General features: G+C 39.4%; 1 protein-coding gene across 1 annotated transcript; it reads right to left on the bottom strand.

Annotated features, from left to right (window-relative positions):
- Positions 1–768: 768 nt before the first annotated feature.
- LOC130121443 (myosin heavy chain, fast skeletal muscle-like) lies at positions 769–11,743 on the bottom strand. Its single transcript, XM_056290228.1, has 39 exons — positions 11,537–11,743; positions 11,310–11,453; positions 11,063–11,219; positions 10,942–10,969; positions 10,735–10,846; positions 10,546–10,638; positions 10,390–10,453; positions 9,341–9,439; positions 9,141–9,244; positions 8,867–9,005; positions 8,442–8,560; positions 8,173–8,322; positions 7,904–8,074; positions 7,496–7,796; positions 7,243–7,313; positions 7,045–7,132; positions 6,820–6,937; positions 6,604–6,727; positions 6,370–6,506; positions 6,019–6,274; positions 5,643–5,885; positions 5,346–5,522; positions 5,109–5,254; positions 4,907–4,997; positions 4,419–4,808; positions 4,188–4,314; positions 3,920–4,038; positions 3,632–3,828; positions 3,334–3,517; positions 3,082–3,247; positions 2,834–2,958; positions 2,370–2,678; positions 2,074–2,277; positions 1,811–1,936; positions 1,538–1,708; positions 1,330–1,434; positions 1,137–1,232; positions 894–1,025; positions 769–789 (listed from the first exon to the last, which is right to left on the bottom strand). The coding sequence occupies exons 1-39, from the start codon at positions 11,741–11,743 to the stop codon at positions 769–771; spliced, it is 5,811 nt and encodes a 1,936-aa protein (XP_056146203.1).
- Positions 11,744–15,583: the final 3,840 nt, after the last annotated feature.

Genomic DNA, 15,583 nt, shown 5'->3' with positions numbered 1-15,583 from the left:
TTTGATTTGGCCCATCGTAAGCATTGCTTTTAAGTAATGATTTATTGTTTGCAAAGTTATTTTTAAGTATTGAAGAATATTTGTCGTTGATGGGATATTTTTATGTTTGTATTAGATTAATGCTGTATACTGGCTGATAGGTGCTTATACTATATGACATGTTTAGTACATCATGCCTCAGTAGCATATAGTTTAAATTGAATAGATTTTGAGTAAAGTTTGTTTAATTCTGGCTTCATATGTAGTGCTTTAGCAAACATCTGTCTGTACATTTACTATTTCTGTATAACTAACTCGATGTATATTTCTGTTGTTTCAGTTTTACTCCTTTGCTATATCAACATGCTTTAACAAGAGTCTGCATTAAATCTGGAGCTAGAAAGCTAAGTCCTGGCTCTCGTGTTGTTTATTGAGGGAGTTTGTCAGGCTGTCTAATTTTGGTAACCAAAATTAGAAGACAGTACAATGTCTATGATCACACAAGCCATTGTTTTCTCACTTTTGTTTCTTAATAGTGTGGTCTTAAGTATGGTGGTTGTTGGCTAGGTTTAGACATACAGTGGATGGCCACTTTATATTGATTGTCCTTCACGTAAGATAAACATTTCAACTAACTGAACACTCTAATACAGCATATAGCATAAAACCTGCTTGGTCAGTCAAATTAAATAATGTGTCAACAAGAGAATTATTTTTAGCAAGATTTATTGATAACAGAGAATCATATTTTATGACTTCTTAATAAGAAAATGGAAAAATTGAGCAAATCTATTCAGCAGATTCCTTTCCCTGTAAAGAATAAAGAAATAAAATGTATTACGACTTTATATAAATAAAATGTACATGTAATATCACACAGACTGTTTATCAATTATGCTCTTATACACATTTACCTTGCCAGAGTCCCGGCTCTTAGCTCTCAGTTTGTTGACTTGAGACTCAGCGATGTCAGCACGTTCCTCAGCCTCCTCCAGTTCATGCTGAATCTTCCTGCACTTGGACAGGTGAGAATTGGCCTGTTCCTCCTGTAAAACCATCACAGATGATATCGGTTATGAATTACATGGCTGTCACTTAAAATGATTTAAATTAAAACACCGCTAGAACAATTTCATGTTACTGAAATTAAAACTTACCGCTTCCTCAGCCTGCCTCTTGTAGGCTTTCACCTTCAGCTGAAGTTTGTCTACTAGATCCTGCAGCCTAGTGACATTCTTTTTGTCCTCTTCAGTCTAAAGTAAATAGGGAATTTGAGTTTTGAGCAAGTATTCATTTGATTGTGGCAATGCAGTTAATTGATAGGTTGAATCTGAGATGAAGATAATATACCTGGTATGTAAGTTCCTTCACCCTCCTCTCATATTTGCGAACACCCTTAACAGCATCTCCTCCACGCCTCTGTTCAGCCTCAACTTCTGTTTCCAGCTCACGCACCTTGAGAACAATTAGACATTAACAACACAGTTTATTCTTTAGTGGTTGTTCATCAGTTCAACTATGTATATCTTACCATGTGGTATTTCTTGTTTTATCTTACCCTAGATTCCAGTTTCTGGAGTTGCTTCTTGCCACCCTTCATGGCCAAGTTCTCAGCTTCATCCAGACGATGCTGCAGGTCCTTAACAGTGACCTCCAGGTTCTTCTTCATCCTCTCTAGGTGAGAACTTGTATCCTGCTCTTTCTTCAGCTCCTCAGCCATCATAGCAGCCTAAAAATGAATCATGTTATTCAATTGCAGTTTTATAAGTGAAGTGTGTGCCTCCAGATTTGTGGATTAACAAAAACTTTGTCAAATAGAATTTAAACCTACATCAGTGATGGCCTTCTTGGCCTTCTCTTCTGCATTTCTGGCTTCCTGGACAGTGTCATCCACTTCACTTTGGACCTGAACGAGGTCAGTCTCAAGCTTCTTCTTTGTGTTCAGAAGGCTTGTATTCTGAAAGAATAGTTTCATTTTACTGATGACTGTAAAATCACATGCACACACACGCACGCACTTATTCTCAATGAGATGCAGGTAATCACATGGATGAAGTATCATTCAAATCAGTATTGAGATATATATTTGCATACCTGAGAGTGCAACAGTCCAACACGTTCACTAGCATCCACCAGCTCTTGTTCAGCCACTTTGCGGCCTCTCTCCGTCTGTTCCAGAGCAGCCCTCAGCTCCTCAATTTCAGCCACCATGAGACCATTTCTACGGTCCACCATGGCAGCCTGCTCCTTCAGATCCTCCTGTGCTCTGAGAGCATCATCAAGGTGCAACTGGGCATCCTTGTGTGAAGATTTTCATATAGAAATATTAAAAAAAATTATCACATTGAATGATATACAGTGGTTGTTTGTACAGTTGTTATGTCATTTACCTTAAGTTGTCCCTGAACATTCCTCAGCTGCTTCTGGGCCTCAGCAGCCTGGCGGTTAGCATGGCTCAGCTGAATCTCCATCTCATTCAGGTCTCCCTCCATCTTCTTCTTAATTCTCAGGGCATCATTCCTGCTCCTGACCTCAGAGTCCAGAGTGCTCTGCATGGAGTCAGTCACCCTCTGGCTGTTCCTCTTGATTTGCTCCATCTCCTCATCTTTCTCTGCCAGCTTCCTGTCAACCTCACCCTTAATTTGGTTGAGTTCCAGCTGGACACGTAGAATCTTGGACTCTTCATGTTCCAGAGTTCCCTAAAAATCAGAATTGTTAATGTAGGGCCCTTCGTAACTTTTGAATGTTTTGTTGTATTTACCTCCTTGCTCTATTGCATTTGTAGATTTCGCTCACAAAAAAGCACACAGTCTGTTGCAAATGTTGAACACTTTCCATTCAATGATTATTTTACCTCAGCCTCCTCAAGAGCTGTCTGGATCTCAGCCTTCTCTGTCTCCACCTGCTTCTTGGATTTCTCCAGCTCATGGATGCTCTTTCCAGTCTCACCAATCTGCTCAGTCAGATCTGAGATCTCCTCTGCAGTGGGTTACATATGTTTAGTAATTTAAGCATTTAAGTGTGGGTTATGTTATTCACCCAGGCTAATATACAATAATGTTATATCAAATATGATGGATGTTTATAATAGTGAATACTCACGTTGCAGGTTCTTGTTCTCGCGCTTCATGGTCTCCAGCTGATCCAGAGCCTCCTCATAGGAGTTCTTCATCTTGAACAGCTCCGTGCTGAGTGAACGAGCCTCTTTCTGAGCTCCTTCAAGTTCTGCCTGACCCTCCTCATATTTCTGCTTCCATTCTGCCAAGACCTGTTTGATAATTGTGGGAAAATTAGTAAGGTAAAAAGTTCTCATTTCAGTGGCTATAATACGTATAGGGATACAAATGACCACACCTTATCAAAGTTTCTCTGCTTTTTGTCAAGGTTTGCAGCAAGACCATTTGCTCTCTCCACATCAATCATGAGGTCCTCCACTTCACCCTGGAGTCTCTGTTTGGTCTTCTCCAGTGAGGCACACTTGGAATTCACAGCCTCAATCTGCTCCTCAGCCTCCTGGAGACGCTGGGCAAGCTTTTTCCTGTTAAATATTTGTCAAAATAATCATATATATAAGGGAAAAATTCAAATGAAAAAAATGAAACGAAACGAAATGAAATACAGATGAATAAAAGAAAATGAATAACGGACTCACTTGGACTCCTCAAGCTCCTCAGTGCGCTGGATAGCATCTGTTTCATACTTGGTTCTCCACTGGGCCACTTCACTATTGGCCTTAGACATTCCACGCTGCAGCTCAGCCTTGGCCTCCTGCTCCTCTTCAAACTGCTCCCTCAGAAGATCACAGTCATGGCGAGCGGATTGCACGCCATGGGCAAGTGCATTCTTGGCCTAGATAATGTTTTTATTTAGTAAACAATTTAATGAACATAATATTCCCATTGACATTCATATGAAATATAAGGTGTAAATCATCTCTCACCTTAACCTCCTCCTCTATCTGTCTCTTCAGCTCTTCAATCTGCTGTGTGAAGGCCTGTTTGCCTCTGGACAGCTGGGAGACCAGAGCCTCCTTCTCTTCAAGCTGACGACCAAACTCACCTGGTTAGAAATTAAATTCATGTTTTTCTCAAGATTGTATTTGTTATGGCCCAGAATACTTGTTTTTCAAAGAAATACCATCCCTCTAAGTATGTATTGTAATTCACATTTTTAGGATTACAAAAATATATTTTGAAGGCAGTATGTACCATTCTCTGTCATCAGCCTTGCCCTCTGACCGCTTATATCATTTATCTGGCGAACATTCTCATCATTCTTAGATTTGAGTTCGCTAAGCTGGTCTTCAAAGGTGCGGCACATCTTTTCAAGATTTCCCTGTTAATTAAAATTGCAATAGTCAAGGAAAGTTATTCCAGTTTTTCAGACTTTTTTTCAACATCTTGCATTTACAGAATTTACATGCAAGAACAGCATTATACCTTGGCCTTTGCAACAGCCTCCATGTTACTGGAGAGGTCATCTATCTCCATCTTGTATTCACTCTTCTCCTTCTCAAGCTTCTGCTTGACACGCTGCAGGTTGTCGATCTGCTCTCCCAGCTCTGCAACACTGTCAGCCTGCTTCTTGCGGAGTGCAGCAGCAGTTGCTTCGTGTTGCAAAGTAGACTCCTCCAGGTCACGACGCAGCTTCTGGAACTCAGCTTCACGCTTCTTGTTCATCTCAATCTGAGCGGCAGTGGCTCCTCCAGCCTCCTCAAGTCTCTCACTGATCTCTTCAAGTTCCCTGGAGAGGTCAGCTCTCTGCTTCTCGACCTTGGCACGAGCAGCACGCTCAGCCTCAATTTCTTCCTCCAGTTCCTCAATACGAGCCTTTAAAAGAATATTTTATTAAACTATATTCTTTTACAGATAACAGCGTATGATGCTTCAAGAAGAGAAACAAGATTTTGTTTTTAAATTGAAAAAACCTGGAGCTCCTTGATCTTCTTTTGTAGCTGAGCACCCAAAGATTGCTCATCCTCAATCTTACTCAGAAGCTGGCTTGTCTCAAAGTCCTTCCTGATGAATAAATTGTACAGGTAGCTCATTTGTAAGCTAATCCCAAAGTGTATACTTTGAATGTACTATAAAAGCTTAGCCAGAATTGACAATTGTTATTGAAACAATTACTTCTTCAGTTTTTCGTCAGACTGCTGTTTGTCATTCTCAAGGTCCATGATGGATTCCTGAGCAAGTTTCAGATCACCCTCAAGCTTCCTCTTGGCTCTCTCAAGGTCCATGCGGAGCTTCTTCTCTTGCTCCAGCGAACCTTCAAGCTGCAAATCAACATGTTTGTTATTAAAGATCAAGAGTAGAAATATCTCTTATAAAAATCTTAGTACCTAATTACACTTTTAAAGGTCTCACATCATCCACTTGCTGCTCAAGCTTGGTTTTGGATTTGGTCAAAGTATTGACTTTGTCTTCCTCTGCCTGTAGATCATCAAGAGTCTGTTGATGTGCCTCTTGAAGGGCTTTTTTCTCCTTTGTCAGCTTAGCAATGCTTTCATCCTGAGAGGCCATCTCCTCAGTCAGGTTCTTCACCTACATATGCAAATAAAATGAAATAAAAGATATGGACGCATCACACAGATAATATAAATTGCAGATTATTCTATGAATATTAGTTCTTGTTGATAGCAGAATAAATTAACATTCATGAACCTTGTTCTCGGTGGCATGTTTCTCCTTCTCCACTTTGGCCAAGGTAAGCTCCAGGTCGTCAATATCTTTCTTAAGCTCAGAGCATTCATCCTCCAACTTCCTCTTCTTGGCAGTAAGCTCAGCATTAATTTCCTCCTCATCCTCCAGTCTCTCAGTTGTCTCTTTGAGTTTAGCCTCCAGTTGGATCTTACTCTTGATAAGTCCTTCGCATCTCTCCTCAGCATCTGACAGATTCTCTGATTCCTAGATAACAAATACATGATGAAAAACAACAACAACAACAACAACAACAACAACAACATCAGAACATGGAGGATATGTCAATATCATCTATGTTTAAAGTCAGACTTAAAACTGTGTTTTGTAGTCTACTAACAGATGCGACTTGCAGCTGCAGGTCATTCTTCTCTTGCATAAGAGAAACCATCTTCTCCTCCAGTTCCTTCTTCTTGGCCAGAGCAGCAGCCAGGTCTGATGTCATTTTCTCATAGTTCTCCTTCATATTGGCAAGCTCCTTCTCAGTTTCAGCAGTCTTCAAAAGAGGCTTGATCTTGTAGTACACCTTCATCCATGGCCAGTGTTTGACATTCATGAAAGAGCGGACGTTGTACTGGATGGTGTAAACGGCTTCCCTAAGGCATGAATATATTACTGTTATGGACAACACCATTCTGAGACTGCATATTTCATGAATTTTTATTTTTTGAATTTATTTCTTGGAACATACCTACGTTCCATCATTTTAACAAACTCCTTTCTCATTAGGTAAGCACGGCAGAGGGCCTGAGTCATGGAGACCAGAGAAGCAAGCTTCTCATCTCGCATCTCCTCAAGAGTACCCAGCAGACCAGCTTTGAAGAACACCTGAGGAGGGTAAAACAAATATCAGAATCAGCTGTCATTCAGCTGTGAAATAGAGTTCAATTTTATTGTTTCATCATGATATGACAGTAATGTTTACCTTGGTGTGTCCAAACTTGTACTGCTCATGATCAACATCAATTGACCCAAGAAGCTTCTCAGAAGCCTTCTTGTTGTCAATGAACTGGCCCTCAGGGATGACACTGGCATTCAACACTTTGTACCTTTTGTAAAAGAGTTCATGACAATGTCTTGGTATAATTTGTACTTTGTTTGTGATTATAAACCTCTTTACCACTGAAATTTCAATGGTTACCTTTGCTTGAAGTCACCATAGAGGATTCTGCTGGGAAAACCTTTTCTGCAAATTCTGATACCCTCCAGTACCCCGTTACATCTCAGCTGGTGGATAACCAAGAAGTTCTCCATCAGACCTGTAAAAAAATTATAAAAGCATAATTACATCCTTCCCTTAAGCTTCATTGAAACATGAAGCTAATATACTCTACAGTGAACAGATCATTTTTCATAGTCAAGGTACCTGGAGTTTTTGACTCATTGGGAATCAGGCAACGCACAAAGTGAGGATGGGTGCTTCTCAAGTTAGTCATCAGCTTTCCCAAGTTTTCCTATAGATAGAACATTTAAAATAAATATCAGTATTTTACGTTTATGCATATATATATAATTGCATAGTAAATTATTAACCATATAGTGTTTATCTTATCTTAAACCTTACCCTGAACTGTGAAGACACAGTCTGCATAGAACCACCCTTCTTCTTGCCTCCCTTCTTGCCACCTCCAGCCTCTGTTTTTACATGACAAGATTCAATGATGATTTTTTTTTTAGATTTGGTAAAAACGTTTTTGGCACATATATAAAAACTGAGTATTACTATCAAAATATGTTACTATGAGGAGTCTTAGTAATGAAAACAAAAAAAGAAAAGCATCTGTTGAAAATTTAAAATCCGTTTGCTATTATTGTACCTTCAACAACAGGGGGATACAGAACAGGCAGCAATTTAACTCCAGACTTCTGATACAGCTGCACAACAGAGTCGTTCAGAGGATCCTTGTTCTTGTCCAGCCACCCAGCAATATTGTAGTCCACAGTTCCAGCATAGTGCACCAGAGAGAAGTGGGCCTCAGCTTTGCCCTTGGCAGGTTTTGGCTTCTCAAAAGCTTTGTTCTTTCCAAGATGCTGGTCATACAGCTTGTTTTTGAAGGTTGTGTCTGAAGCCTTAGGGAACATGCACTCCTCTTCAAGGATGGAGAAGATACCCATGGGCTATGGTATATGAAAGAATAAAGGACATGATTCTTGACACTGTGCATACTATGATTAATAACAATATTAAAATAGCCATTACTTGAAATTTAAGGTTGATGGTTTACCTTCTCAATAAGCTCAATGCAGGCAGCCAAGTCCATGCCAAAGTCAATAAACTCCCAAATGATACCCTCCTTCTTGTACTCCTCTTGCTCCAGAACAAACATGTGGTGATTGAAGAACTGCTGAAGCTTCTCATTGGTGAAGTTAATGCACAGCTGCTCCATGCTGTTGAACTGAAAACGAGAAATGGTTCGTTGTTATAAGTTAATAGCTAAAATCATGAAATTAATCAACCTCTTAAAGACGAGTTTAAAGATGAATGTAAACTTACATCAAAGATCTCAAAACCAGCAATGTCCAGGACACCAATGAAGAACTGCCTTGGCTGCTTGGTGTCCAGCATCTGATTGATACGGATGACCATCCACAAGAACATCCTCTCATAGATAGACTTAGCCAGGGCACTCACTGAGTTATGAACCTATAGAAACCAGTAATATGATTAAACATAATTGAAATCTTTAAATAAGTAGCGAGATAATTATTGAAATCAATTCAACAACAGAGTGATATAGGCAAATATGAAGGCACAGTGCTCACCTGAGGCACAGTCTGTCCTTTTGTGACGAACTCATTTCCGACCTTCACTCTGGGGTAGCACAGAGCCTTTAGCATGTCAGCAGAGTTCAGGCCCAGTAGATAGGCTACCTTGTCGGCATCTGAAGAGTCATATACAAAACATATACACAATCAAGATTCATGAAGGTAACTTTATCAATCCCCATGCAGAAATGAGTCCTCTGCATTTGACCCATCCTAACTACGTAGGAACAGTAAATAGGCACAGTGCAGCAGCGCACAGGGACAGATTCATTTTCTATGACCAGTACCATGGACAAGGGCAATGGCAGGAGTATTAACCTAATAATAATTGTTGTGACAATAATTGTTAAATATTTTATCAAAGAAAATAAAACCTTCAACATCAATGAAACAGCACCATTTTAAATAAATGTAATACTCACCCTCTGTGCCATCTGGCTCAGCCTGCTCCTCACGCTGCTTCTGCTTGAACTTCATGTTACCATGGTGAAGCACTGCACCTGTCAGCTTATAGATGTACATCTTCTCCTCATTGGTGAAGCCCAGGATATCAATGGCTGTCTGTATTCACAAGTGTTGACATTTTATACAGAAATAATTTTAGAGATAATAATTTACAGTAAAGTGTGGTCACATATACTGAAAAGACAAAAGATGAGAAAATGTATATTGGATATTAAAGGGAAGATCGCTAACATCAGTAGCAACCAACTCTTCTTTGTCATCAATGCTAGCCACAGTGATCTGACCCTGGCTGCACATGGGGAAATCATATGGGTTGGTGGTGATGAGCGTCATTTCTGTGAATTTTAAAAGGTTGAAGGGGTTAAGTGACACATGAAAACATTTAACAACTTCGTTTTTAGTCATTTTCCATGTGCTGTTTTTCAGCTCACCAATCAGCTCAGGTTTGTGGTTGGTCATCATCTGGTAGAAGATGTGGTAGCCTCTCTCATCTGGAAGCTGGAATGTCACTCTGGACTTCTCCAGCAGATCTGTAATTGTTACCCATGGTTAAATATATAGGCAATCTAGTCAACCAGTATTGTAATAATTTATGCAACAGTAGTTTGTGATTATGCAATCTTGTTGGCTGAGAGATCTCCATTATTTACAATAACATCACGGGTGTTGTATCACTTCACTTCTATTGTTCCGCTTGTAACAGCTGATTTCATCAACAACTGATTTCAGCGGTTGTCATCAAGTGACCTTGTCAACAATGGACACATATCAAATTGTACAATTTGGTTTAGTGTTTATTTATCCATATATTTTGGTAGATTAACTGGAGCTGGAGGAGACCAGTGAAGGAAACTATAATGTAATAAAGGAAACTGTAACGTAATATTAATCGTAAAGCACACACCTTCTGTAACTGCAGAATGAACTGCAGTGTAAAGATCAACATTTACCTGCAAAAATAATTCCTTTTCCCTAAAAAGCAGCAAGCTAGCTTACTGTTATCATTTTAATAATGTTCTTGTTTGCTGTGTTACATAGTGTTTACTTACTAATTTGCTAGTGACATATGTTTCCTCTGTTATCTGCAGTCTTAGTTTCATATCAGCGATCCACTTGTGGTGGAACCACATTCTTTGGTGGAAGAAATTGCTCACCATAAAAAAAATTCTAAATAGTATTTCCTGGTTTAGTTTCTTTAGTTTATTAAAATGTTGTAAAATGTAATAAATTGTAAAGGTCGTTGACTGGCTGTTTTAGCCAGAAAAGTGCTATATAAAATGCAACTTGATTGATTTGTGGTGTAAAAACCACAGAACACTTGAGGTTGTGTACTATTGCAATAAGAGCATGGCTGTCCTAATGTGTGCCACTTTCCTTTCATTTTTGCCTGCAAACAAATCTCAGCCCATGATGTTATTCACGAAAAAAACTCCTTCTTATATCCTATTGTTTAACTTTAGCACTTGTGGTTGATACTTACAAGTCTCAATATCGGCACTAGACAGTTTACCAGAAGTGCCAAAATGGATTCTGATGAATTTACCCTGTCAGGGAAAGGATCATTTTTAGCATCCCGCTATAGAAGAATTATACAATCCAGAAAATTCAATATATGTTTATGGTTATCCACACTTACAAAGCGAGAGGAGTTGTCATTCCTCACAGTCTTGGCATTACCGTAGGCCTCCAGCAAGGGATTAGCTGCAATAATCTGATCCTCCAGTGAGCCCTACATGAGGAGTTTTAAATATGATGTTGATAGCCGCACATTTTTTGACGCCAAGTACATTTCCAATTTGTTTGAAAACTACTTGAATAAATATACCTGCATCTTCCCAGAAGTTTGCTCCTTCTTCTTGTCTCCACCCACAGAGATTGTGGCAAAGTACTGAATGACACGCTTAGTGTTCACAGTCTTTCCAGCACCAGATTCTCCACTGGGGAAAGATTTATGAATACACAGATTAATGGAATTGACTCAATGTCTTTGATCATGTTGGTATTATAGAGGGCCAACAAATGTGAAACATACGTGATCAACACAGACTGATTCTCCCTGTCTGTTAAAGGAAAAGGAAAGAAATATGTTTTACATTTATGTAACAGAAATTAATTGCAATGTCAATTAATATACTTTTATGACTAGGACGTACCAGTAAGCATGTTCTGATAGGCATTGTCAGAGACAGAGAAGATATGGGGTGGAGCCTCCATACGCTTTTTGCCTCTGTAGGCAGCAACAACCTCAGAATCGTACACTGGGAGCCACTTGTAGGGGTTCACGGTGGCACAAAAGAGCCCAGAGTAGGTCTAAGAGAGATGAGAGACAGATGAACATGTACCATATGCTGTCCATGGGTCCTAGATCAATACTGTTTTTTAGCCAGTATGCTTTCTCACGTAAATCATCCATGCGGCATAACGCTCTTTGAGGTTGTACAGCACAGAGGCTTCATTGAGATGGGTCATCATGGCCATGTCCTCAATTTTGTCATATTTGGGAGGGTTCATTGGGGTCACATCGTCCTCCTTAACTGTTCTCTCCTAAAGCATGGAAAGAGAGTTACTATTAAAAAAGTTCTGCAAGTATTACTCTAACCAATTCATTCAAATGAACTTTCACCTACGTCCTGGGTGTCAAGCACTTTAACGGTGACTTTGCCACCGTCTTTCTTCAGGATTGTACATTTGAGGTACAGCTCCTTAACATCAGCCACATATGCAGCACTCTTGGCATCAAAAGGTTTGTTTTGAGCCTCAATCCTCTCTTTCTCAGGCTTACGGAGATAAATGGCAGCCTTGCCATAAATGGCCATCTCCGCGTCCGTACTCATGGTGGTAGTTTTCTGTAGGCAGACCATTATAACTAAATTTCTCTTATTTCACAAATATGTGCTTTACTTTTGAATCTGAACATGGCAGAGTGTTTCTGTGAATTATGACATTTATGCAATTCTCACCTTATTCTTCTACCCAGTCACAGAGAAATGTTCCACAGGTGTCGACCCTTAATGAAAACATATTTGTGATGACTGGAGCAAGTGGCGAATTCCACTTTAAGTGCTATAGTATATGTCCATATTGCGTAAAATTAAACATATGCAAATGTCACAGTTATTTGGTGATTAGATTATTTCACTACTTAAGTGAAATTTTTCCCAACTCTCTCATTGGATTATTTAAATTTTATCTTTTTTAATAACTTTAATTCAAGAAATCAAACACCTCACATCAGACTTTTTTACATCACTTTAAGAAACAGTTTGAATCAAAGTTCTTCTCTAATGCATGAAGCCATCAGTCTGACTTACCACAGGTTGGAAGAGTCTGAAATCCCCCGCAGCCTCTTCATCTCATGATGAGCCCCCTTATATTGATGTCAGTCTGCCAGGCAAGCAGAAACTATACATGGCATGTCTTTAAAAGGCTCTTGTGTATTTGATTCACACCGAACGTCCCACTGATACACATCTGTGAAGAATTAAATCCACAGTACCATTCACATAAATCCAGTGTGTGCTACAGTGAGATGTTATTTAACATATATTTTAAGTAATATATCCAAACAATTTAACCACATTAACGGATATGTTGTCATATTTTAAGATTTTATACACAGTGTCATAGTGAGTGAGGATGTAAATGTTGAGATTTAATAATAAAATATCAAAAGTATTTTCTAAAGTTTTTATGATTCTTTAAAACCAGATCATTCAATCTGAGATATGTAACTAATGATAGTCTATAAATAGATCAGGTCAATATTAAATACTGCCTGTCACATTGCAACCATAATTGGCAGCCCTTTTTTGGCACGCTTAATGCTTATAAACCAATACGACTTCAGCCATGGAAACATATCCACGGGTGGATGTGCTTGTAGTTGGTGTTGTGTTGCATGTATTTATAAAATTACAGATTGCATTTCTGTCACCGCATGTTTAATATTCATCAACATGGTTTATTTAGTAATAAAAATTATTCATTTTGACTGTTAATGTCTTTGCTAATTAAGGAGCGATCGTACGTTTACTTGCTTCTGCAATGTGATTTATTCTGTGAACAAAATAATTTGGAATTAGCATGATGTAATTAAATATGCTGTTAAGATCGCAGGTTGGAATTTGATCTTTATTTGAGACATTATTAAAAATGAAGCTAAACAGCGATATTATCTTATTTGACCTTTCTGCTCTCTTTCCGCTCAAACCATACATTTTCAATTTGTGTCAGTGGGACATATTTTGCAGATGCCCATGTATTTGGAAGTTTATTTCACTTAAGTGTGAATGAAATAAACCTTTTCCTGTGATCGCAGCAAGAGGCTCCTGGACCCTATTAAAGCGTGTGCGTGTCACATTAGTGCCATAGTCCAAAAACATGCTTTTCAGTTGAATTTTGACTTGTTTTATTGTGTAATAGGCGTGAATACTGTGTGTGTTTGGTTTCTATGATGGACTTGTGATCTCTCCCTGTCTACCTGCCCTCTAACCAATGCCTCCTGGGATAGGCATCAGCACTCCAAAACCCTTGAATTGGACTAAGTGGTATAAATGATGGCGTGATGGATGACTCCTCCTACACATTGTCCCCAAGTTTCGTTTCTTTTAGCCTCCTTGATGGCTTGTTGTTGTGAATGAATGGTGACTTTTGATTTCTTGATTTCATCTTGCCAGGTTGTGACGTGTTGCCAGCTGAGTTTGTGGCACGTTGTCGTGGCAATTAATTAATTCCACTCAGACAATAAACGAGACAGACAAATATCTCTTACAGTACTGTCACACTTTCATTTTGTTAATGAACAGGCACAAGAGCTTAGATACGTTTGTGTGCGCTGTCATCTCAGAGCGCACCATCTTTACACCTTGCAACAAAACTCCCAAGTCAGAGATCTTCAACAGGGGCGTCTGCGGCCCCTAGGGTGTCCTAAGAGTTACTGCAGGGGGTCCGCCAAATTATTTGATCCCAAGCTTCTTTTTTTTTCTTTCAAAAATATGTCCGAAAATACATTTTAACATAAACACAACCTATTATAAGAAAAGAAAAATCTTCCTATTCGTTAAAAACATTACAACATTGAAGCTACCCATGAATCCTCGTGCTCACCCTGAAATCAACCCGAAATTATCCCTGAAAGCCGAGCACCAGCTAGCTATCATTATGCTAAACCACTCTATGTGCGGCGCCAATTCAACACTGGAAATAATTGTATGCCATATTAACCAAACAGGTACGTATTATTAGCCTAAGTATACGGCCGTTCTTATGTTAATGTGATCTACAGTCGATCGCTTTGTAACTTCTCGACCAAGAAACTCTAACAGACCCTGCACTTCATCACGAACCACTGGCGAAAGTTCAGAGCATGAGGCTAATGCACCTTTTAACAGCCATGCTACAACTAATGCTAAGAACAAATGAGAAAAGACCCGAAAATATTCAGAGGATTATCTCAAGTTTGGATTTACCTTTAAAGAGACTGAGGGCATTGAATTACCAGTGTGTGTGTCATCTGCTCTGCCGTGCTGTCAAACGAAAGTATTGTAGCAAATTATGGGGTGCAGCCCGGGAACCGCCACAGCGGGGACGCGAACCCGTGTCTCCTGCACCACAGGCAACAACGTTAACCAGTCCACTAAAGAGTCCGACCTGTTAGCCAAGGGCTAACGTCTACTTATCCGTGCACGTTACAGTATGAAACCATCAAAGCTGCAGCACCACTTGGAGACAACCCATACTCACTTGAAAGAAAAACCAGTGGAATATTATCAGGACCGTTGCAAAGGATTTAATATTGCCTGCAGACAGTGATATGTGCAAAACAAAGTTTGGGAATGATGAGTACGTTAATAAACTGAAAAACATTCCATTGTCGGAGACAAACATTGCTCGCTGTATTGATGACATGGCATCTGATATGAGGGTGCAACTAGTAGAGAAACTGAGGTTCGCAGCGGCTTTTGCATTACAATTGGATGAATCAACGGACTTGTCAAAAACAATTGCAAAAAACATGTTCTATAAATATATGAATCTGTCAATAATTATTGTCTTAATGGCTTAGCATTGTATACACCATTACAAAGTACTTTTATACATGGCACTATAGGCCACCCTACACATTATGATTGGCACCGTTTAATAAGCAACAATATTTTATAAGATATGTAATAGGGGGTCTCTCCGCCGTGTCAGCCAAGGGGTCCTTGGCCTGAAAAACGTTGAAGACCTCTGTCCTAAGTCATGCTTATTGCAAAACAAGGCTAAATTACGATCACAATGGAATGCACCCAGAATTTCTCCCAAATCCCTGTTAGGAGGAAGACACTTATCTTTCTTGCTAAGCTGTTATCTTCATAGATAAATAATTTGCATGTTGTTCAAAGAGTTCATAGGTCAGATATCCTCCTTATCTTTCAGCTCCTAATTCTCCAGGGCCCTGTCTCCCATCAAGGACAAGGTCACCCCAGACCTTGTCCTTGATGGTCTGTGTAAAGAGTGAGTCCTCATCAGTAACTGTGAAGTGGTGCTAGAGTTTCCAAGATGGGCAGACTGTGAGCCAGGGATTGACTCCTTTCATCAGAGATGCAGATGGTTGAAATATAAAGTATCTACATAACTCTGACAAACTCTTCTGCTTTTCTATAGTCATCTTCAGAAAGTCTCTGCAGTCT

The sequence above is a fragment of the Lampris incognitus genome, chromosome 12 (genome assembly GCF_029633865.1).
Source record: "Lampris incognitus isolate fLamInc1 chromosome 12, fLamInc1.hap2, whole genome shotgun sequence".
NCBI classification, from domain to species: Eukaryota; Metazoa; Chordata; class Actinopteri; order Lampriformes; family Lampridae; genus Lampris; species Lampris incognitus.
This window is presented reverse-complemented; position numbering and strand designations above follow the sequence as displayed.